Genomic DNA, 26,175 nt, shown 5'->3' on the forward strand with positions numbered 1-26,175 from the left:
CAATATTATCTATATTCTGTTCAAATTAAGAATCAATTAAATATTATATTTTATACACACAATTATGATTTATGACATTTTCAAATGTAATGTGTATTCAACCTATTTTATTACTATAATAGTAAAATAAATTACCTATACTTTATTAATTATTAGCAATAATATATCATAAAATAAACTATAAAAAAAATAGTATAGGTATCATCATAGTATATTTAATATTATATCAGCATAGAATGTGGGAGGGGGGGTAATTAGGAGGTTATTGCCCCACTGGAATTTTGTTAAGCCCCCCCCCTCATTTCGTAATTTTTTTTTATTTACCTAAATTTTTAGAATATAATATTATGTTGTGTACCAGAAACATAGTAGACTGTAGCGCCCTAAAAGAAAAAAGGTTAGGTTAGGTTATATAAATTTATCACGCACTCACGCTACGCCTATGCTGATAGACCATCTTCGCTCAGAATCGTTTTTCGTATAGGTGCAATGATAATTTAACATATTAATTAGTAATTACACTTATTACAGTGACCCACTCAAGATTCAACATATTATTATACTATATGTCTGTTTAAATAGCACAGCAGAGCAATATACCCGCCACTTGTCCACATTTTTACTTATTAATTTAAACACGTTATTTTTAGTTATTTCTGCATAATATGATATTATGTTTGGGATATCGACATAATATTATTGTGTATTTGTTGTCACTCTGATTTATATGTGTGTTCACTATCAAAAGTAGCTGTCTGGCATAGTGATTGGTTTTTTATTTAATATACTAATGTAGTTTTGTAAATTGTAACATTAATTATTATGTACATCGTACATGGCGGATGGCGGTCTACGAGAATGTTCGAGAACATACTCGCGTATGTTATATAATTAGTAATATACAATTACAATATATAAATATGAAGTGAAAAAAAGTTTTAAATCCTTACGGAAAATATTTTTTTATTTTAAAACACTCGTTACGCATCAATTTGTAAAATATATGTTACGGTAAAAGTACGAATACCGTGCGTGAAATCTAGGATTTACTGGTAAATCTTTCGGACATTAGATTTCAGTAAAATCTAGGATACAGGAAAGAGTTTGGTCAAACCCCGAATGATTTTTGTAGTTTGGACTTCTACAAACGAGATTTGGTATTTTGGTAAGCCTTAAGATAAAATACTAGTGTTGGTAAAAGTTCAAATTTTGAATTATTTAAATCATGTATTTTTACATGCCTATTAGTCTAGGCCTAAAAATAAAAAAATTGCGATATAAATTTCACACACACATAATATATAGGTACAGACCTATAGTAATAATCACTGAACAACGCTGGCGAAGAAAAAAAGATTAAAACCTAACGCTGACGTCTGCAGACTGAAATAAAACTAGGTAGGTAATAACTAGTATTATAGGTAGGTAATAGAAAATAAATGTAGAAATGGCTGTTTAAGGAGTCATCTGTAGTGATCGCGTTAAATATCTTTCCAATATCGTCAAGTTTAAACTTTAAATGACTAAATAAGTATAAACAAATTGTGACTATATATTTACAGTATTTTTATATTGCTATACATTATATTGCTATAAAAAAAAAAACTTTATTAAGAGTAGGCTTAAGCCAATGCTCCACAGTCCACAGTGTTCTTGTGTCGATGATATTGTTGTTCTCACTACCTCAGAGTTTCTTCTATTATATATTATATCTATGCATTATACATAAATCGAAATAGATTGTACTAAAAAAAGTTGAAAATATCAAATGTCCATATAAATATCATACAAAAAAGGCCAAGACATTTTGAATACTATATATGTTAAGAAAATGCTATTATGAAAATATGGGGAAAATCTCAAGTCTACACTCTACACAGTTATTCATTCTAAAATTACAAAACAAAATATGATTTTGTTAAAATAAAATATAAAAGTTCCGTTTTTTCTGATTGTTTAAAAAAGTACTGAAAGGTTTACTTTTAATCATCCAAACTCTAAGGTACAAACGATCCAATGTTCTGCTGAAAGTATCAAGTGACCCTTAAAGTTGAAGATTCAAAATAAGCTTTAATTGTTCCTAAAAATGACGTCATACTCACTCAATTCGTAACAAGCGAACAAAAAAAATAACAACACATAATAATAATTCATGATTGTAAACCCACCGGTTCTGCTCAAAATTTAAAACCAGTTTGATTACCAACTGAAACTGAAGCTATAAAAACAATATTATAATGTTCTTGAATTCTTGTGATGTTGTTATATTTGATGATGTACTAAATGCCGTCAGCATACAAAGAATAATCCTAACTTTATTACCTTCATTGTTAATATTAATATATTATAATTAATATAAGTAAAATTATAGGGATGATTTATCAATTTCCATTCACAATAACTATTGTCAAACGGTTTTAACGCTGTTGTTGTGAAACTTTTTTCTTTATCATTATCGAATAGGTAAGTCTTGTAGAGATCTACCCCAAGTCAGAGGGTATCCACACTGTTGGGCTTCCCTCCAGCCTCCTCACGCCATTTCATGTTATGTACCTTAGGTATATCAGCTATCAAATTTACTTATTGTAGTATTGTATATAAATATTACAGATTGTAAAAAATCTATTTTATCCAGAAAAAAAAAAGGTTTTGAAGAGCTAAGTATACATGTTTATCTAAGGATTGGTACATCGACATATTGTTCACGAATACTCTTAATTGTTTATTTAGATATTGCCTATTATTATTAAATAATGTATATTTATATGTATTTGTTATGTAAGCTCGCCGTTGAATAATTGTTTTTGTCCAACCGTCGTCGGATAGTAGTCAGTCGTTCTCTTCCACGCCGCGATCGACATTCCGCTGTTACGTGTTTACGCCACACCACTCGCGGTCGGTCACACCTATAATACCACCCCACCACCCACACAACGACTAACAAGTAGGTGACGACGAGTGACGGCTATAATATTATTATAACGACAACGCTCATAATATTACTGCGGTATGTGCGCCGACTGCGAGCGTAGGTAGGCGGTATTCGATATTTGCATAACCGCATAATATTATCGCACAATTTGGTCGTTACATGTTAATATTATTATGAATCGAGTTTAATAATAAAATGCACCAGCGCGTTACATAATAATTACGCTCGCACCAAGCACGCGTGTAATAAGCGGCCCTATCGAGACGGAACGTTTTCCGGACCGCATTAAATTATTATTCTATTGGATACTATATTTTACTGGGTACCGATACTTGTATGTGTACCTAATACTGTAATATTATGTTATATTTATATGATATTAAAATATGGGTAGTACCATTGGGTAGGATAATATACTATCTATGTATACTCAATGGTAGCACCCGATGGACGTAATATGGTGTCATAAACTTATATAATATGTATATATGTAGGTAATCCATGCATATAAATATACTAATATGTATGATGATTATAATGAATGATGGCCTATAATATAATATTATTATATATTTATATTATATTGTATTGTCTTCGGTTTTGCGAGAAACCACTTTTCTTTGGGTTAGGTTCCGTTCTATCTAAAATTTTGAATCAGTTCAATGAACAATCCATTTCTAGTAAAATATTAAACTATAAGAGCTTTTTGTCATTTAAATCAATACACATTCGAGTTAGAGATGTTATAATTAATGAGTAATAATGTTTAAATATATATATTTATTTATTTATAAATAATTTAACGGACCTATAAGTCCTTGATAATAATACATAAAATGAACATTAAAGAAAGAAACAAAAATAGATAAATAAATATTACAATAAATTAATTGGCAAAAATAAATAGGTATATATAAAGTTTACATTTTTAAAAAAAAATAAATTTAGCTTATACTAACATATTGTATGGCTATAATGCTATAATATAGTATCTATATTACTTATGGGGGTTTCCACACAAGTGGGCCTCTCTCCTCACGTTTTTCACGTTGTTGTATATTTTAAACTATACCAAATTTACTTAGGTACCTATTGTATAAAATAATATTACATAAATTGTAACTATACTTTTGTTAAAAAATAAAAAAACATTACATAGGTAAGCATATAAATTATAAATAAATAATACTAAAATATTATGTTTTAGTTTCATTGGTATTCCGAATTATTACATTCCTAAAAAATAGCTCATATAAATAGGTATATGTATAATATAATTAATATTTTACGTCTTAATAAAATTATACATCTGTACCTATTACAATGAAATTTTCAAAATATTTACACGATTTTAAGCTATTATTGTTGGGTTTTGAAAATTTTCGAATTTTTTAGTTATTTATTATTTTTTTAATAACGTATTCATGATTATTTCTGTTTGGTAAATGTGTTTAAATATTGATGATAAAAAAATGATAGTTGAAACGATTTTGAACCATTGAAGACTGAAGTTCGCATCGATGATTTGACACGTTATATTGTCTCATTAGTAAATTACTATAAATTAGTTATATAAATATAAGTATACATTTATATCAGTATATCACACATTGTATAACTATTAACGTATCAACAGGTACTCAATAGCAAATCAAGTCATAAAAAAAATAAAAAAATATTAGAAAAGACATGAAAAACATTGGGGGAAGCTAATTATTAATATTTTGAGAATGGCTTAACCCGGGAGATCCCATGCCCCCATTAGTTCCGACTATGTCATCTTTACGAGTTTTTACACAAAAATTTAAATTATATTTAATATTTATAAGGTTTCGCAATAATTTCATTCAAATTGTATACTTAAGTACCTATATAATATAGTGTTAATACTATGTTATTATTTAATATATTTTGTTACTTTCTTTTTATACTGTGTTTTTGTACTTAATACTTATTTTATAATAATATATTATGTTAATAAATAAAAGTGCGTCAGTGCATCACAATAATAATTAAAACTAAAAACATCCTACAAATGTTCCCCTTTTTTCCACAACACCAAGCGGCAATCACTAATCCTTATTCACAATTATAATTAACATAATTTATAATTTAAGTTATAATACGTAACTATTATTTATTATGTGATAACGAGAAAATACAAAATTGCACGTATATAACAGTGTTCCGCGAAACTAAATTGTAGGTACTTAATTTATTATAGGTGCCTACCTATTAGTTTTACTACAATTATGTTTTTTTCCACCTACGTTTTTTATATTAATTAAAATAAATATTGTTCTAGTAGGCACTTGCGTAGGGAATTAAGAATAACATTTCAAACATTGTGTAAGACCTTGTTTACCATCAATACCTATACCGGCTATACCATAAGGCCATAATACCCACGTACCCGCACAGCGCAGCTGGCTATACTATACCCATACTACTATCGGAGTATCGGACTATGCCAATAATATTGTTTAATTGGAAATGATGCATTGCCTAGCTATAGTATAATATTATGGATACTACCTATATAAAATATATAATGCGTAGAGTGTAGATATGATATGGGTAAGTCGTATGTCGTTGGTAGTAGCCAGGATAGGCATCAAAACAGCTGGTCTACAGATGGTCCTCTAGGAAATTTTAAACTTTTCTACAGTTATGCATTTATTTAATAATATGAAATTGTTCATTTTAAGTTAAATGTCAACTATTTTTGGGAAAAATTAAGTTAAAAGTACCTATATACTTTCCATTTTACTTTAGTTCGATTGTTGACTGTTGTATACAATTATTTGGTATGATACTAACTAACATAATATACGGTCACTATACTAGATTCCTACAATTTTAAATATTAAATACTATTATTATTATTTAATATAATATAATATATATTGTATAGAATAACACTAAGAAAACCATAAATTGTATCAATTATTTAAAAACACGAAGCAAAATATTTTGTTTTTTATTTAAGCATATTTTATAATTATGAATTAAATACCTATCTACCTACTGTATTGTGTATAATAGGTATATTTTGCAACATTTGTCAACATTTAATATATTTTATTTTAAAGACGTAGTCACGTAGATATTACGTTTATAAATGCAATATAACCACAAGGTTAACTGCCGGCGAGGTACATGTACAACATTTTTCAATATAACCATAATAGTCAATCAATTAATTGTATTAATTTAAAATTATTGAACGTTGGCCAAAAAATTGATGAAAGTCGTAGTATGGTTTTAGGTTTTATAGGTAAATGCGAAGGATTAATCAAATTTCCCGGTGGCCAGTAGCGTACGCAGGATTTTGGTTCGGTTAGGGTCTTACCTGAGTAAAAAATAAATATTATCTTTTTCTTAAAAGTTTTTATATAACAAATATTATTGTTTGGTCATCTATAGAGCCACCTCGGGCCATAAAAAACGTGGTTATAATCGATGGACGATGATGCACCATCGATTATGGCAGACGTTTAGCAATGTTCTAAATCAGTCAAAAAAAAAAACTGAAACCATGATTATCATCGACGTCTTTGTCATATTCAACAATTTATTTTATATCTATTAAAAATTACCAACAATTGATCTGTGTGTATCAATATGGTGGTAAATAAGACTTTTTTGTAGAAAAGAGAAATTTCAGGGGAGGGGGGGTCAGAACCCTAGAACCCTACCCCTGCGTACGCCGCTGCCGGTGGCCCGGACAGCAGAATATTATTTTAGCATAAATATATTAAAAATACAAACATCACCATTAATTGTATTCTAGAAGTTTCCTGATCATGAAATCAATATTGTATTATTGTTCGTATATCGTGTTTATTTCATACAGTATTGAATTGCTCAAAAATATCAATATATATATTAAAATAATCTATTAAAATAAAATATTGATGGCTGACCGGTAAACAATATATTTTTAGTTCAGCGTCGGACTTGTGTCGTTGTCGTGGGCGGTGCAGGTGGCACACGCCCGTCCGTTAACACCGAACCGTAATAACCTTTCTAATAACAATAAAAAATTCCACCAGAGTAAACACTGACCGCGACCGCAGCCACCGACAACACTACCGTCTACCAGTTACCACCGCCGCAACCATCGCCGTAGGTCCGTCTTTTTCGTTCGCCTATTCTATTTTTCCTGTTTTTTTAAATTTTATCATCATAATTTAAACTTTTGTCGTGTGCGTATGCGCGATCGTCTGACTTCCAAACGCAAGACGCAACTACTGTTGAGTGGTATATTATTAAAACCGTTAGCGTCGTCGTTTCGGGAAATTCTCGTTTCCGAAAGAATTATACCCCGTAAGTGGCATACCTATTGTTTGAGACTCACGTACGTCTATAACCTATTACCCAAAGTCATTACGAGATTTCGCGGGTCGCGATCCCGTTCGACTTTCGTCAACCCTCGTTCTGCGAAACGATTCCGTGCCCGTACTGGCCTCAATAACGTCACGATCGTTTATGGGGTAGTGCGTCCGTACTTTGTGACTAGAATTTTTTTCCGTTTCATTATTCGTCGTCGGATCTCCCTTGATGTCCGCGACGCGCTCGTCCGACGTCAGTGTTCCTCGTCGGCTCCTGAAGGATCGTTTGTCAACCTGTGATTATACCAGTCCCATGTGAGTAACAGACATGGACGTGCCGAACAATTTCAAGCCGTACCTCTGCAAGTTGGACAACAATGATTGTGTTTCGCTCGTCAACATAATCAAGTCGTTCAATACACCTGTCAGCGAGGAACATGCGTGGGCGCTGTGCTATCAGTGTGCCAAGTGTTTCAAGAATGCCTTTGAACGTGAACCAAACAGGTGTCGAGTGGTCAAGAATCTGGAAGAAGTCCGTATCCACAAGGATGGATTCATACACCCCAGTACCATATTGAACACTGAAGAAATAGGTATGTCTTGTGAACTGTTTATCTATTTTTAATTTTAAATGAAAATTAATGTTGCGGGTGAAATTTTTATTTTATATATTAAGGCAGTTCACATTAGTTTTTAAAACTACAAATTCTAATTAGTGTGTCTACCTACATTGTTAAGTACCTACCTACATATATTTTTACTCAAATTGTTTGTATCAACTAGTTGATTTTGAATTTATTTAGGCTTACCGCTTACCTACATGGAGACTTACCAACCAGTGGCACAACTAGGGGGGCTTATCCCCCTTGACTGTGATTTAGCCCCCCCGAAATATTTCTTATTGATTTAGATGTAAGCCGCCTATGGGTTATTTTAAATTTATAGTTTGGTTGGATGGGCTGTAGCTAAGTTACATTCATTGGTGTCTGTACCGAGATCCGGACCTTGTAGATAACCGTTCAAGATAATATGTAATATTTGTATCCTTTTAGGCTAGAACACATTTGTTTTGGCCATTTCTGCTCCCAGGCTTTATTTTTTATTTAAATATCAGAAAAATTCCTTTTTATTTTGCATGATGTTATAATATGAGCATTGGGCACCTTTTGTGGACTACAATTAAGTAACGGTACCTACACATTCAGGTAAAAAATTGAACCTCTGAATTTAGAAACGCTAGTTGGTACATATCATATTTGTATTATGCATTGTTTAAATGTGTTATGTTTTTGTTTGTCTTAACCTGTATAATGCGGGGTATAAACTAAACTTAGTTAAAGTAAATAATTAGTTTTCAAAGTATTACTGTGATAAAACCGAGGATAAAACTATGTAGTCACGGTTAATCAGATAATCACGCCTATATGTACCTGTGTTTATAGCAAGGTTTATACTTATTCAATAACTGTAAAACATCTAATATAGATAGTTTTAATTATAAATTGCCTAAGTCATTAAAACTTTTTTTTCCTAAATTTATTTAGCAGTTGTGGTACCTACCCACCCGAGTACCCACCTAATATTTTAGAGTTGACTCAAATAGTATAAGTAGTTAGAGTACCTAGCGATTGAGTAAGTAATGAGTAATGAGAGCAAGCATAGGAAACATTTTGTTTTTCCTAAATATATATTTGTTTATTTATACAAGTGCGCTAAATTTTTATTATCGTCCAAAAAAAAACCATACTGTATAATGTAAATCTTGCAGTAAACATCGTTAATTTTGTATCACAATACATTAATTTAAAAGTAATATTAGTCAGATGTGTATTTTATGTACATAGGTACATAAAAATTGACATTGATTTATTTTATATTAGTTTTTATTCATGTTACAATAAATTCGAATAATTACGTAAGTTGGTACTTGGTAGGTAGGTACATAAGATATATTTTGCAATGTATGTATTAGTAGTAAAAACATTCTATCTAATTGGTTTTAAACCCATGTCTTATGAATTTACTAAAGATTGTTAAAGACCTATATAGGTACTTATAATTTATATGATTTAACTTAAATAATAATTTATTAGGTATAAGTACTTGTGTTGTAACTAACCCAAAAATCTTGGAGGGAGGGGGCGGAAACTCCTCCATAAATTTTCCTAAAAAGTAACTTGATAGATGTTTTTCTCCTATTCATAGCCTATTTTTATTATAAAAAATAATAAATAACAAAATAATTATTTTTACTTTTTACTTTTACTATTTTTCTTTTATTATTACTAATAAAAGTGTAAAAGACTTATTTCAACTTTTTAAAAATATAGGTAGGCATAGCAGTATGCCCTTAGAGGTAGTTACCTGCATAATGAACTTTTAATTTTGATTGAATAGAGCCTTTAATTGGTTATCCGCAATGCATTACCTAGGTCAATATTATATAACTTGACATCAAAATATAAATACACTTTATAGAATATTAAACAAGTGCAAATTAAAAATTATGAATTACAAAATGTTGTATGTCTTATGAATTTATATTTACAGTAGTCACTCGATAATTCGTAATTCAAGGAACCGAGTTAAAAATTTGATTTATAGAGGTTTTCGATTTATTTAGTTATTAGTTCGTTATTAGTTTCATTACGAGTACGTCAAATAGATTGTACATAATCTTTATATGTACATACATATGAACTTACATATAATCGCGTTTATGAAAATTAAAATTATAGAGGTTCGTGGAAAAAAATTTGAATTGTAGAGTGTCTCTCCCACAACAGACATTTCAAATTATCGAGGGGACCGGAATACATGTATTATATAATATATATAATATAATACAGTCAATCAAATTCATCTGCTCAATACCAAATACAATCATTTTAATCTATATATTTATGAAACAAAAGTTAAAAGTAGCCATAGGTGTAATTAGGGGGTTGATACCTTGGGGGGGGGGGGGGGCTAAACCACCCCAGTTTTATCAGTAGCCCCCCCCCCCCCAGTTTCTTAATCTTATTTTAGTTTAAAATATTAATCATCAGGGTTTATGTTGCCGAAACAATTTTAGCCCCCCCCCCCCCCCCCAGAAAAATTTCCCAACAAAATTGGCAAATTTGTACATCATTGTTAATTGATTGTTAATGTAATCGTTTAAAGTATGTGTTAATAATATATTTCCGTATTCAAATAAAAAAAAGCATTTCATAGCCATATACCTAGGTTATAGGTAGTATTAATATTAAACATTTAAAAGTTCATAGGTACCTACATAACCTACATATTATCTATTTAGAACTTAGAATACATACAAAAACTACTAAATGTTATAAAAAGTGAAATATATATAATGTGTAGCACACATATAGCTATGTTATGTTATGTTAAAATAAATGAAATTATTTATCTGAGTACCTAATCAATGTAGTTGTTGAAGAAACCCTAGTCCATGTACAAAATGTATCTGCTCTACTCAGTAACCACTGGAAAAGAATGCTAGCGCCGTGCCTTCAGTAAAAATAGGATATGTTGAGGTTTAGTCTTGAAACTAGATTCTTATTATTTAGTATCTATCTAGATAATACAATATTTAAGTCAATGGGGAAAATTAAATTGGTAATAAATTAAGTAGGTACTTCATTTTATTAAGGTATGAATTTTATGTTTGTAGCATGATGTATTATTAATGATTGTATAATATACAATATATAAAAATATATTATTGTTAAAGTTAATAGTACGATATTTTATTGCATTATACATAAGTACATAACATAACATTGTAGGTACATCCTAGTATGTCTGTATTTCCTTTTTACTTTTTTTCATATTTAAGAACTTGACAGCTACGTAGTGTAGTTTACTAAATCATTTATTTTTGTACGTGAATTAATTTTAAATATCTTCATTTTTAAAGCTAAGTCATTAACTTATACAAGTTATAATATATTGTATTTTAGTCATTAAGTATTATAATTAATAATGGAAGTAATATATTTAAGTTATATATACCCTCGTATATACCTATTTGTTATTTATTATTCTATAGATAGATACCAACCTGGCTACCTAGTTTTGAGGTTAATCTACTTTTTATTGTAATATTGTAATATGAGTACCTAAAAAGAGTAAAATTAGACATACATACCTCTCATATTATTATATATGAGATATTATATATTATCTGGCCCCCTATGTATTGATTCCCTATAAGTTATTTCCAAGGATAATACAAGTATTTCAATTAGGTATATTAGGTATTCACATTTTCCTTGCAAATAAACCTATTATTTATAAATCTTAAATAATTCTATATATAGTCCAACCCGTATACCGCTTAATATCATTATTATTTATTGCCTTGGATGTCCTTAATTTCAGAGTGTCTGGGAAAACTATTGTTTCAACAATAGCTAAGGTATTTAAATACTTAGGTACATACAAAAATGCTATTAAATAGTCTTGGATAAATTAACTATTGTACCTACCTAGATATTCATATCTAATTTATGACCTGCTATAGTGGAATATCCAAGAGCGGAGAGGGGGGATCTTTCAATACGGGTTAAATAATTTTTATTATATAATTATACAAATTTTAATGCATTCCAAAAAAAACTATCAATTTGTAATAAAGATATTAAACACTCCCTCTCTCTAAATAAAATTATCGTTTTTATGCACCTGACCTACTACTTACTACATCATTTACACTGTTACAAAAACTAAATAATACTTTTGTATAATTAAGAACTAGAAAATTATATCAGTATACATTTTTATGTTTGTTTCAGCTGAATCTCTGGAAAATATTGAAAAACTCAGTAATGAAAATGATACTAAAAATATACTTCAACATCATGTAAGTATTAAGTACCTATTTTTAATATTTTATTATGTAGCATTAGCAAATTTATAATTATTTATGATTACGAGTAATTATAGATTTAAATTAATTGACTATTTAGTATGATAAATTGTTGACTATCATTGTTGACTAATAGTTGTTACCTGTCTAATACACATTACTAAAAAATATACTAATTGTGGTTCCATTAAATTAATTTTCAAGTTTCTTTTAAAATATAATTAGTTAATGCTGTTCTCACGATGTCCGGTTAAAGTTAACAGACACTTAACCGGTATAATTCAGCTATAAAAAAATCTGTTATCGGCCGCTTAGTGTTAACTTAACCAGACATTGTAAGAACAGCCCTTAGCTCTGTTTATTTTATCTAGTAGTTACAGATATCGAACAATCAAGTCAATTTTAGAAAATTCTTTATTTTATTTGTACATATTAATGTAATAAATATTTGCCTAGTTTAGGTAATTTGGTTAAATATTATTTTAACACACATTTAATTTTACAATACTCTATAGTCTGTACAGTATCTACATTGTATATTAAATTTATGTACATTGTATATTAAATTCAATAGGTATTATTAAAAATGTATAATCACAAAAATGTTTTGTCGGTTATTATTTTATAAATACCTACATTTTCATTTTAGTATTCTGGGAACTGTATTGTATTGTTATACAAATTAACATAATTCTTAATACATAAAAATGAGTAGGTAATAATTAAAATAATTTCTTTTTTTTTTTAAATCAACTAGTAACGGTAGTCCTTTTATAGTTTTTATTTAGTTTTAGAGTTCATTTCCTTAGTTCATTTCCTATATACTTTCTATTTTTAAATTAGAATAAATTGTCAATTTTATACCTTAAATATATCATAAAATAATTAAAAGCCCTTTTATATTATCTATATTAATTGTACTTAGGTATAATATTTAGACTTAAAATTAATAAATAAAAATTAGATGAAAAATATATCAATATTTCTTAAGATATTTACTCGGATATTTCCTTATTTAAAATATAATCTTCAAACTAATAATAACCTATATTTTAATTTTTTTCTTTTTAAATACATTTTGTTGAATACAATTTGTGTTGTAAATAAAATTGTTCAAAATGTATAAAACACAATATGATATTTTTAAATTTGTTAAAAATTATCTACTGTATCTACATCTATAAATAAGATAAAATTATTATAAATATTAAATTTTTTAAAATGTCACATTAAAAAAATTATATTTTGTCATATACTTTCATAATACTAATTTACATAGGTGATTGCCAGTCTAGGATATATTGTTTTTCAAGTACTAGATTTTGGAATTGATGAAGATGAAGAAAGGTCATTAAATCCTGAGTTGGAATCATTAATTAAACGAATGATAGCTTCATGTAAGTAAATAGTAATATTAACTAATAACAAAAATTTTCATAATTAACAATAAATAAGTAGAATTATTAATTAATTTATTGGTAGGTATGAGTTTTATATTTTTTGATAGGTAAGTAATTTATCAAAACATTAATTTGTCTAAAAAAAATCAGGGAACTTGCTCTATTGTGTAGTCGGTGTCTATGGTATTCTATCATTGAGTAGGTCATTGTAATGGATGTGTTCAATTGAATGCAATGATAAATCATTGTATATAAACAACATTTTTGAGCAATAGTCAGTTGCCTATATTTTGAAGGATATTATGTTATCTATCTATATATATATATATAGTTGAACTAATTATTGGAAAAAACAAATTGCATATAATAATAATTATAAAATAATTTCATATTTTTTATATGTAATTAATTACCAACAAACTATAAACCTATGTGAATAGTTTAAAATTAATCTATATCATTTTGAACATTTCATTGTGTTATAATAATATACTTAATAATACGCATAATAATATACTTAGTGGCATAAAGTTACGACTCCATACGAATAATCTTTTGGAAATTACAACAAAATATAATTTAATAATATTTCGTTAAAGTTTTAACTTGAAATGACTAAAAATAAAAATAGGCATTTATATTTTTGAGGTTTTTAGATTTCTGAAGAATTACTTTTATGGAACCTAGTAATTCATTTTTAAGCCTCAATTATAAAAATATAAAATCTTTACTAAAAAAGTTGCTGTATGAACAATATATTATCATGTATTTGATTGTATTAAATTTTCAAGCTTTTCTTACTAACAAACAATTATTGTATCATGCATAAATAAAAATGCTCAACTCAGAATCCAAACAAAACATGACGTTTGAAATTTTCATATTAATATGACAAAAACAACAAATTATGTATGCAAAATAAATTAATATTTTAAGACTTCTGTTAATAACATTTGGAAATGATATCACTTCTAAATATACCAAAACAAATGTTATGAAGGTCATTATTTCATTTTTGTTAAATAAGTATATAACTACAAATTTAGTGAGTTGTTGATTGCAAAATAGTTTTTTATAAGATTTTTTAATTTTATATTTCTTAAGTCAATGTTGATTTTCATCAACATTAAAACAGTTTAATTTATGTTATGTCACTTAAGTATAATAAATAATAATAGTTAAACACCACTTTAAACTTACATAATCTTCTTATAATTAATTTAGTTTGATGTAAGGTATTTAGATAATTAGAGTTTGTATAATAATTTTATTTTATGTAGTAGGTACTTGAAATATATTCAAGCTGTTGTATCATAATTTTTATATTTTAGTAATTAATATATTTGTTATTTATTGTTTTTTAAAATTCTAAAATATATTCAAGTAAGCTACTACACAAACTATGCATGGTGTATCAATAAGATGATACTTATAATTTTTTTTTAAATTATCAATAATAATTCTTTGACCGAGAAAAAAAATTAAATGTATACTGAAAAAAGTTTTACTTTACTTATAATAGTTTCTGTGATGAATAAGGTAATTTTTATTGTTGATGATCTGATAAATGTAACCATGGCATTTCAAATGTACAAACTTTCCATTCACTATTATCCACTTCTACTTATTCTAGCAGTTGTTAGAACCTAGTACTGACTACTTTAAAGAAGTATGTTAAAATTGCCACTACTTTCCACGAAAAGTAGTCCATTACAATGATGATTATTTTTCTTTTCCTTCAAAACATCATATATTCATCAATATTTTATAGTTGACATAAAACTACCTATTAATAAATAATTTTGGTTGTGTAAGGTTTAACTAAATTACAGCACATTTATATTATTATTTTCTAAGGTTTTCTGTTATGAAAAATTTGATTTTCCTTATATTGTTAATTAAAACAATATTTATTTTATAGAATAAATGGGTCGGTTTTTGTTTTTTTGAGTCTAATCTAAAATTTGAGTACCAATTTTCAGAGTACTAGACAATTTGCGAGCATCACAAAATTATGACCTTAATTCAATTTTCTTATACATTTGATATTTGTAATTTTAGATTCTTAGCAATGAATGTATTGATTTTACAATGATGTGTGTTTTTTGCTGTGTGTCTGTCATCACCTTTTGGGGCAATAAAAATCTTTTCTGGTAAAAGTAAATCTAGTTGATACTTTTGTTTTTGGGTGGGAAGGGGGGATAAAAGTAAAAATTCTTATTATTTTTAAAAACCACAGGCAAAAAACAAAAAAAAAATTAAGGAAAAACAGTGATTTTTAAACTGAATCAGTTTTTGACAAAACCAATTTAATTTTTTTGGTGTACCTCAAAAATTAATAACCTTAGATACTTTAAATTTTCACCAAATGTTTATATGACAATTTTACATACATGACGTTTAGGGCTCGGATTTTAAAGCACAATTAATAACAAAAAAGGCATTTAAAAAAAACAACCAAAAATTAACTTAAACCAGGTATAAAATTGAATGAAAATATTGAAAAATGAATTTAAATTTAAAAAAGTCTTAACGACCTTGTATTTTGCTAATATAGCAGGCTATCTGTAGGTCAATAGGCTATCGACGATAATATTACGTTTAATACATTAAATAATCAAGCCTATGAATAAAAATAATAATAATCCACTAAATGTCTGTATTCTTGATTTTTACATTTCTTATTCATTAAATTAAAAATTTTTATTTCTATAGCATAATAAAGGATGGAATACCTAATTGTAAAAAAGCCAAAAAAGCATTTACATAACAAAAAGCAAAAATAAATTAGCTTATTTGGAATCAGAATGACATAAAACAAATTTTTGACATCTGGATTCACCCATATCTAACTATTTCTCGTTAGGTCGATTTTCTTTTAATTCAAAAATGAATGGCTGAAGATGCTTGGTATTAAGTTTTCACCAAATTTTTATTTAATCATTTATAATATATATATATTATATGTAATTTTCGAAATATTCTGACTCGTTTTGAACTATTTAAGACATTTAATTTTTTTTTAATTTTTGCTATGAATGTTGAATAAGTTTTTCCATTGGGTCAAAATATTTGACAATTTAATATGAAGATTCTCATATTACTAGAACCAAAATATCTAATAGTATATACACACAGTTGTTTTTATAGATATTTTAACCAACAATGATTTTAGTGAATTTGTGAAAAATTTAAAAATATTATTTGTGGTACTTAATATTTTTAAAATGTATTTTTATATTTAGTACACACAATGGGGTTTTACAAATGCAAATCACTTGAATAGCAATAACATCATAAAATATACTTAGTAATATAGACAGACACTCTGAATTGTTTTTTATACAGTGATTTTAAATCATTGAATTCAAATTTACTACATCCATTATAGTGACCCACACGACACCTAATATACAGAGCAGAGCTATACTTGTCACCTTTTATACAATTATTTTTCCAATAAATCATTTGAGTGCTTGACTTTTCGAGTATTAAATACTTTAGTTGAGTTGAGTACTTGTACTATTGTTGAAGTTGAGAAGTTGAGTACTTGCTCAAATAGAAATTAATTTAACTATATGATATTTATTATCTCTGCGCTAAAATTAATATATATTTATATTATCGAAAATAAACCTTTCATAAAATATTATCTTCTTTGATAAATTTGTTTTCACTCTACCTGATTTTGGCCAAAACTTTAAAATATATATAACTATTTGAATATTTGATGAAAATTTGTTATCCAGCTATAAAAATATTGACATAAATTATTTATTGAAATTGGCTAACTCTATTTTATAAGAAACACAGAGACAATAATTTTTTTAGTTCAGACCTATGAATAATATCATAAATTATAATTATTGCTTTTGTAGATTTCTGATTGTAATTTTCTAATTTTAATTTTTTGAAAAATATTAAAAATAAAAGAATGGTCAAAGTAACTTTAAATACCTATATATAGCACACAAATGGTCCTAAGTATTTTGTAAACTATTTCATGTCTAGTAAATGCTAATATGAATATTTGGTACAGATGTTGGTAAAAAGTTATTCATTTTTGAGGTTTTGTGTAAAAATGTAAGTTTTTCCTGCTTGATTATAAGTTCTGGGAATTTTTCACCTCTGACTCCCCAAATTAATAATTAGATCCAATTTGCCACCAGAAAGCAACCTCCCCATAAAGTTAAAAATCAAATTTTGACAAAAAATAAAAAATAAAAATACATTCATGGCTCCGTTCAGAATCTAAAAGGTATTTTGACTCGAATAAGTTAATTGACACAATGAAACGCTCTATGAGGCTTATTTAAATAAATATTATCTGTCAAATGTATTTAGAAATATTTAAATATTTTTAATTTCTCTTGTTGACTGACTCATTTAAAATTTTTATTTTTTAATTAATCATTAACTATTTCTATGTTTTACTTATATTTTTTATCAATCAATTATAGATCAATTTTTATAGGGTCCTTATTTTAGTTTTATATTAATAATTATTATGTACACCTTAAAATTTCAGTTGAATATGGTTTACATGCTCAATCTATGGACCATGGGCAATCAGGTGAAACTGATGATGAAGGAATTGAAAGAGATTCTGCCGAATGTGAAGAAATATCACGAAATAATTTTGCTACTTTTGATGATGTGTTAGAGGTAAATATTTTTTTTTACTAATAATAGTTATTTAATTTTTATTAAAGGTGATCGGGATTTTGAAATTTGTTAAATAACAACTTCCTGATTTTTGGGGTCTTTGAGAGGACGTCGAGTATTTAACGAGTATTAGACATCGAATTGCCTATACGCTACCCCTTATTAAATTACCGCCACCAATCCCCTCAAGGAACAACATCTGTGTTCTCTCATTGGTTTTTTACGATATTTTAATTTTTAAGTGAGTTATGAGTATGTGAAACATTAATATTTGAAAATGCTAATAAATCACTTCAAAATTAAAATATCGTAAAAAACCAATGAGAGAACACAAGTATTGTTGTTACCTAAAACTTTGATAATTAATAGGTAAATTTACTATAGTTAGTTTAAAATAAACTCTAATATCAAAACTAACAGCACACTATTGAAACTGGCGAACAAATATGTACTATGTCGTCCGTGTGTAAAACAGAGACACCACATGCTGGTACAACGTTAATTAAAAATAAATATAATTTTAGGAAATCTGTTTTAATATAGTATACATAAACGATATAATATTATTATCAATTTCATAAAAAATTTTCTTTACATACATAATAATTATAAAAATAGTAAATAGTTATTATTAATTATTTAAGATTCAATATTTTCAAGACAAACATTTATGTATGTATAAATACATAGTAGTTTGTTCTGATTTGTATTAAGGTCTGAGTTGATTCTGGTCTATACGTATAACTGATATATCATACATAATATTACTTTTTAAACACTTGATTTTGAACAGATAAATATTGATACACTCAAATTTCTTCATTGAATATCTATTTTTGTGTTAATTCATAAATTTATTAAAGATGTCTAAACAATTTCTTCATCCCAAATCCCATACTCTTGGGTTTTAATATTTTCCGATCCCATACCAACTTCATAAAATTGTATATCCAGCACCTCTATTGTTAGGTAATATTACTTACTTTTATGTATATATTTTTGGTAATGTTAACATGTTTATTCTAGGAATGCAGTAGACATATAGGTGTGTCAGGATTGGGTTCTGAAACTCATTATAAAGCAGTATGCAGGGCATTAGTGGCAGAGGCTTTAGAGCTTTCGTCATTTTTAGATAAATTATCTGATGGAACTGTCAGTTTAAGACACAGAAATTCTACTTCAGCTGAATTAAGTACATTGGATTACAGTGATTGGGTAAGCTATAAAGTGCTGAATTGAATATTCATTTTTTGTAGATTTTTATAAATTAACTAATTTCTTATGGTCATCTTAAAATTATAATTTTATTAGCCTATGTTAAATAGTAGAACGTTGATCCTTAATATTTGTGTTCACATAATTATGTTTAATTGTGAATATTATCTACTGCATTATGGCTTTAGGAAGTGAATTTGTAAGTTTGTAATGTTTATATTTATTATGGCATCAAAACTAACACATTTGTTGTGTTACTTTTTGTTAGCCCAACCGCAGAAAGTGGAGTATTTTACAAGTATGTCTAGATTATAGTAAAACAAATTACATTTTATTATAGTTCAAAAAAATAATTTTGATTTATAAATTATACAGGTTAAAATGGTTTTTATGAGGAATGTTGTAGTTTACTTATCATTTTAACTGTACTACATTTTAACTTACATTTTAGTTGAGATATTTTTTTTTTATATTATGATACATATTGTAATAGTTTTACTATCATATTTTGTAAATTAAATAATAATGATACAAATATTAATTATTATATCACAGTTTTTATTATATATAATATGTGTTTATGGTGTATGTTTAACAATCAAAGTATAATTTATAAAAAAAAAATGTGTAGGCACGTTTATGGATACAATTAATACGAGAACTACGACGTGGTGTGCAATTAAAAAAAGTTGATCAAAGGTCTCATACTGGAGATGAATTTGTTGAATATGCATTAACTCCCTATGAAATGTTAATGGACGACATAAGGTCCAGAAGATATACTTTAAAAAGAGTTACTCCTCCAGAAATTCCTGCCAGAATTCAAAGAGATGCTCATGATGCAATACTTGAATTTATTAGATCAAGGCCGCCATTAAAAAGCGTGAGTAAATTTCAATAATTATTAGAAATTACTAAATAAGATAATAATATAGGTAATCAAAATATGTATTAGGAATTTTATTGCATTCTAATAAAGTAATTGGCACGGGTCTAATGTGCGATCTATCGATATACCGATTTTATGTGATATTATCATTTTTAATTATTAACTAGGTATGTCTAAAACTATTGAATATTTATGTAGACATATAAATACATAATATACAGTGAAACTATACTGTATGTGTTTATTAAAAAAAAAAGTAAGAATTTTGGTAGGCAATAAAAATAATATATACAAATATACAAAAATAAAAATATTGTTATATGTAGTGGAAAACTTGAAGAAGTATTGAGGAACATTAAAAAAGAAATTCAAATGGAGGTAACAAACAATAAATTTCACTAAGATGTCCTAAAAACGAATTCCAAATGTTTTATTAAATTTGTGTGCAGCAAACAATTTGCTTACATTCACTGATTTAAATGCTTTATTTCCCTATTACTGTGAGATTATGGAGCTTCTGTGGTTTATTATATATTATATAAGCCTACAATTTTGGTAGATCGCATGTTAGACAATTGTCAAGTATTTTATACCCATAGAATATTGTTAAAATAGTTATAAATTAATTTCCATGAAGTTGTATATAAATTAATACTCAATAAGGACTGTGGCACACAATGGTTGAAACTCGGTAAAACCGCGGAATTATTGTAACAACAAAAATAGACCGGTAGTGCCGAACAGCGTGTTTCAACCGCTGATCAACGCAACATGCAGCATATTGCCTGCGTGTTTAAACAACTATGTGTGGCGCCTGCCCAATATCAGCGCATTTTATGTTGGTTAACCTTTGCGTATATTTTTACAACACTATTTTATTTACATTTGTAAATAGTGTTGTGTCTGGTCTTGTTTTAATAGATATTTAAAGTTTTTTTTTAAATCTTTTTATTTAGAAGTTATTACAAGAACATTCCTAAAATTAATCAATGTTAATATGGTCATTGTAAAATTATATAATATATAACTTAACTATAAATATACTATACCTAATAACCTTGTTTCTTATATTATATTGTGAAACATTTCATTTGCAGAAAAATTAAAATGTATGTACATTTTTGATTTTTTAAAGTGCCTATATTATTATTTAAGAATATAACAAATAATAATTATTCAATTTAATTTAGTGTAATTAAAACTCTAGATAAGTTTAATGTTTTAATGTTTTATCCTTTTGATAAACCTAACATAACTCCCCTCGTATTTGTATTTACAAATAGTATTTATGTTTAATAATAAATTAAAATGTTTTTCAATATACTCTGTCATATGAATAATAATTATAAGTTGTTAATTGTTATATTACTTACTTGAGAATTAATGATTATTTCAGGCTGCTGCAAGAAAATTAGCTCCTCGTCAACAAGATAAACTCTCACCAAGGGAACATCTATTGGAGTGTATAAAAAGTGGAAACGTCAAGTTGCGTTCTACTTCATTAACCAGTAAGCTCATTGAATTTTAAAATTAATGTAATACATTTTTGTTATTTTTTAACATTGTTTATCATACTGTTATTTATTAGTACATGAATTATTCAGTATTGTTCTATATGTGCTCAGTTTTAATTTACAATTCTGTTTTTAGAAAGCCCTTTCCGTAATATAAAATCATCAAGATCAATGTCGAGTCCTCCAAACCGTTCCAATAAATCAAAAAGTAATTTATTTTATTTGTTCAATAATTTAATGATTCTAAACAAATCATTTTTAAATTTTTTTTAGTTCACTATGACAATTCATCTATAAACAATTCAGAAGACGAATATATGCCAAACCAATCGATAAAAAGTATGCTTGATCCAAGTAAAGAGCGCAAGCTTATAAAAGTGGATTTTTCTGCATTAGCACGTTTAGTGGTATGTTAATATATTAATAGCACATTATTTTGTTGGAATTTGTTTTTTGTTCATGTGTGTTTTTCACACTAAATTTTCAGAGTTCTGATTCTGAAGACGATTTTGATGACGATGAAGAAGATAACAAATTTAAGACTACTACAGTGGAAAAAACTGAAGAATCCACATATTTGGGCGTGTCCACTCAAGGTAGTGATTCCCAACCCAACAACTGTGATTTGCACTTTCGATTAAAAACATTGTCACCAACCTCATCCTGTGTGATATCTTAAAATAATCTATCTTGCTTTAAGTTCTTGTAACATTCCTAGTTTTTTTTTATGTTTATTTAAATCTTTGTTTTTGTTTTTTATTTCATCATTTTATTGTTTATGTTAAAACCATTTAACCATTGTGATTTTGTGTTATGGTTGTCACTGTACCACCCAGTCATATTTTCAACATTATAAGACATTTTAAACTGATTAATAAATGAAAATTAAATTTTTCTTTCGAACAGTCTGAATAATAAATTATATTACAAATTATAATTCCAAGCGAGAAAAAAAAATATTGTTACAATTTAAATCTTGAATAATTATTCATGCATATCTTAAAAAATATTTATAATTGTTGTATTATATTTTGTACATAAATATGAGGTGATTGATATATGAAATTAAGGATTATTTTTTTCTAATTAAGTTACTATCCACATTCATAATTTAGACTGCACCACGATCAACACTTTCACTTGCTTCATCTGTCTTGGTAATTTATGTTTATGATTTTTTTTTTTTTGTAAATATTATTTTATTTAGGTACAGAATTTTATTTTATAGAATTTAACATTCTGTTGAAATTTATAAGACCAGCTGTTATGTATGTTCTAAACAGAATAGTATAAAATTATGTGTACACAATCCAGGTGAGTTTATTAAAAATTACCTTTTTGGGTAAATGTCTACTTGATCATACTTAAAATAAATCTTAAGGTTTTTTTCTATGCTTGCCACAATAACATTTAACCTTTATACTAATACTCTTCTTACATTCTTAACACATTGTTATTATGTATATAAAAATCCTTTGTTATATAATACTTAATAAATCAAAATAATGTATGTAATTGTAACAAATTAGTTTTTTATTCATGTTACGATTGTTATCATAATTAAAAAAATATCTGCATATTATTAACAATAAATAATAACATAGATGTTTTTAATGTTGTACAAATTCTATTACAGAATTCTGTTATATTCTATAGTGTTAAAACAATTTAATTTTGCAATATGAATTATTTCTATGATTCACGTTTTAATTTATTTGATTAAATGTAAACCGCTTACTTAACAATTAATGTTGAATGTATAAATGTTCTACTTACATAACTTATAAATTGGGAAATGGCAAAATGTATTAATTGATCAATTGTAAATTGAAATAAATATTTGATATTTTGTTGTTTGCAACATAACATATTAATACAATTTACTGTTATTTGATACTGATATTGTTGGTTGTAGGAAGAGAAGAAAAACATGGACCTACAGAAACAAAATTCAATAAAAATATCCATGCTATAAGAAAACAGCAACGAAGGCATACAATTGCTGATCAATCATCTCTGTCTTTTATCAAACCAATGGGTGGATTATGGAAGCAATCTCGCCGACAATCCATGTACAAAAACACTTTACCTACTGTAAGTGGTTCCTCTCCTTATGTCTTTATTAAGTTTAAATTCAGTATATGTGGATGGCAAAAGTTATTATACAACAAAATGCATATTGATAAATTATTTTCATAGTCTATATTATAAAATGTATTTATCATAATACTTTTAAACTGGTATTTGCAAGTATTACTGGTATTTAACTGGTATTAGTTAAATGTTTTTCTTAGTACAATTATTATCAGTATTAAAAGGACACCTAACCTGCACGTTGTGTCTCTGTCTAACAAAATAACAAATGTACAACATAGAAAATTTGGATCTAGTAAACAAATTGTGTGTGGTTAGCTTTTAGTATTAAAATGAATTTCAAATTTAAATATCTTTAGAAAGTAGAAACCTACGATGAAGTAATATTCTTAACTTAAAGTTTTAAAATTGATTAATTTACTCAAATATTGTTAAAATCTAATAAGAAGCAAATTTGCTATGCTGTAAGTTTATAAGACTGAGACAACACAATATGCGGGTTTGAGGTCCACTTAATGTTTTTATGTTCAGTTGAAATTCTTCATAATTTCATAACTTTATTGATAAGTTAAATTATATTGTATATTCATTATTTTCTACTTAAAAATAATATTCATCTCAGTTTTTATTATGTATCTAACACAAAAATTATGTATTTAATATATTATTAATACATATTAAGTTTTTATTTGTATTTGTAATTATTTTAGCGTAACCTAAAGATATCCCAGGCCGAAACTATTATTTTTTTTACCAAATAGTAAATAATAAATATATAATACTTTTGAAAATAATGCTTTATTTACAAAATGTTAATTTACCTATATTGTAGTAAATTAAGTATGTTGAATTGTTTTAATCAATTAAATTAATAAATATGTTTATAGAGTGATTGTTTGACCTTAACTCTGCAAGAGCTTATACATATTCGTAGTGTGCTTACCAAAGCAGAGATAGAAAGTTTACCAGTTGAAGGAAATTTTAAAGAAGATGTTGAAAATCGAAAAGTACATATTTATTTTGTATAGAAAGGTTTGAAATGGATTTATAAATATTTTCTTTGTTGTAGGTATGCTTCTTATGCATGAAAACCAGATTTGGAATTTTTGGACCTTGGGGACAGGAATGCAAAATGTGCCAACGTACAGTGTGTTCAAAATGTTGTACCAAGGTAATAAATCTAAAATAAAATTATTCAGAATCTTTGACTATATTTTAAAATAAATATTAAATACCTATTTGTTATAATATAGATGCGTATGCCAACTGATCATTTGTCCCAAATCCCAGTTGTAGCACTCAGTCCAAATGTAGCAATATCTGAACAAAATCCTTGGTGGTCGAAGAGCAGTTGGGGCAGTGCTCCATCTAGTCCTCAAAAAACAACAGTTGGTTGTCCCAATAACAGTATGTCTGCTAGTTACCATGGTTCATCTACAGTTACACAAAACATCACTCGGTAATAACCTTTTACTTAAATCCATCATTACAGAAAATAAACTCTAATTTTGAATTTTTTTATAAATAAATATTTGATGTTTCAGCACCAAATATAGTGCACAAATGGCCGTCTGCCTGGACTGTAAGACAATGGTACTGCAAGAAATCAAAACGTCTAGAGTGAATCGCTCAAATTTACTTCGCCATTTAACACTTGACTTGTCATCTGTTTATTAGTCAATTGCACGTTGATATGTATTCCTTTCATTGTCACTTAACATTCCATTGTTGATTGATTGCTAAATATTATTTGGAATTGTAGTATTAATTTACTTAGTGAATATTTACTATAACTCATGATAATTGTATTGAACGCCTAATTCAATGACTAAAAGTCATTTCTATTTGATAGTTGTATTTAATTAATTGAAATTAAATTAATAAACACCATTGTAGCACAAATGAAACATTTATTGTATAATTTTAATTGTATTGTAAAAATAATAATTGATAATGTATAATTTATATATTTTTGTCTTAGAATTAGTTATAATTTTGATTATTGTTGCTATTTATATTTTGATATTGCTACTGCAGTTGTCCCCGAATCTCAGTAGATTTGTCTCTGATTGTCATCTCTAGATATTCATCTTAAATGTTAATTAGTGTAATTGTAAATGAAAAGATCGATGTTGAAATTTAAAATTTTAAACTTATTATGTATTGCAATATATTTTTTTGACAGTTGAGTTATTTTCTTTTGAAATTGATTAGAAAATGTTTTGGACTCTGGGCATTGGATAGATTCTCTACATTTCC

The 26,175-nt window shown here is 26.9% G+C and overlaps 1 protein-coding gene across 2 annotated transcripts; it reads left to right on the top strand.

Annotated features, from left to right (window-relative positions):
• The first annotated feature begins 6,996 nt into the window (after nucleotides 1-6,996).
• On the top strand, nucleotides 6,997-26,105 carry LOC132940442 (protein spire). Of its 2 annotated transcripts, XM_061008058.1 has the most exons (16): nucleotides 6,997-7,859; nucleotides 12,066-12,133; nucleotides 13,419-13,536; nucleotides 18,068-18,204; nucleotides 19,231-19,419; nucleotides 19,688-19,717; nucleotides 20,051-20,302; nucleotides 21,705-21,816; nucleotides 21,959-22,030; nucleotides 22,096-22,229; nucleotides 22,310-22,418; nucleotides 23,738-23,916; nucleotides 24,804-24,923; nucleotides 24,986-25,087; nucleotides 25,170-25,375; nucleotides 25,461-26,105. In XM_061008058.1, exons 1-16 carry the CDS (start codon nucleotides 7,595-7,597, stop codon nucleotides 25,591-25,593), a joined length of 2,226 nt encoding a protein of 741 aa, XP_060864041.1. In that variant the 5' UTR covers nucleotides 6,997-7,594; the 3' UTR covers nucleotides 25,594-26,105. The 2 variants fall into 2 exon arrangements, with proteins under 2 accessions (XP_060864041.1, XP_060864042.1); XM_061008059.1 differs by lacking the exon at nucleotides 19,688-19,717 and having other exon boundaries at nucleotides 6,999-7,859.
• The last annotated feature ends 70 nt before the right edge of the window (nucleotides 26,106-26,175 follow it).

The sequence above is a fragment of the Metopolophium dirhodum genome, chromosome 3, assembly GCF_019925205.1.
Source record: "Metopolophium dirhodum isolate CAU chromosome 3, ASM1992520v1, whole genome shotgun sequence".
NCBI lineage: Eukaryota > Metazoa > Arthropoda > Insecta > Hemiptera > Aphididae > Metopolophium > Metopolophium dirhodum.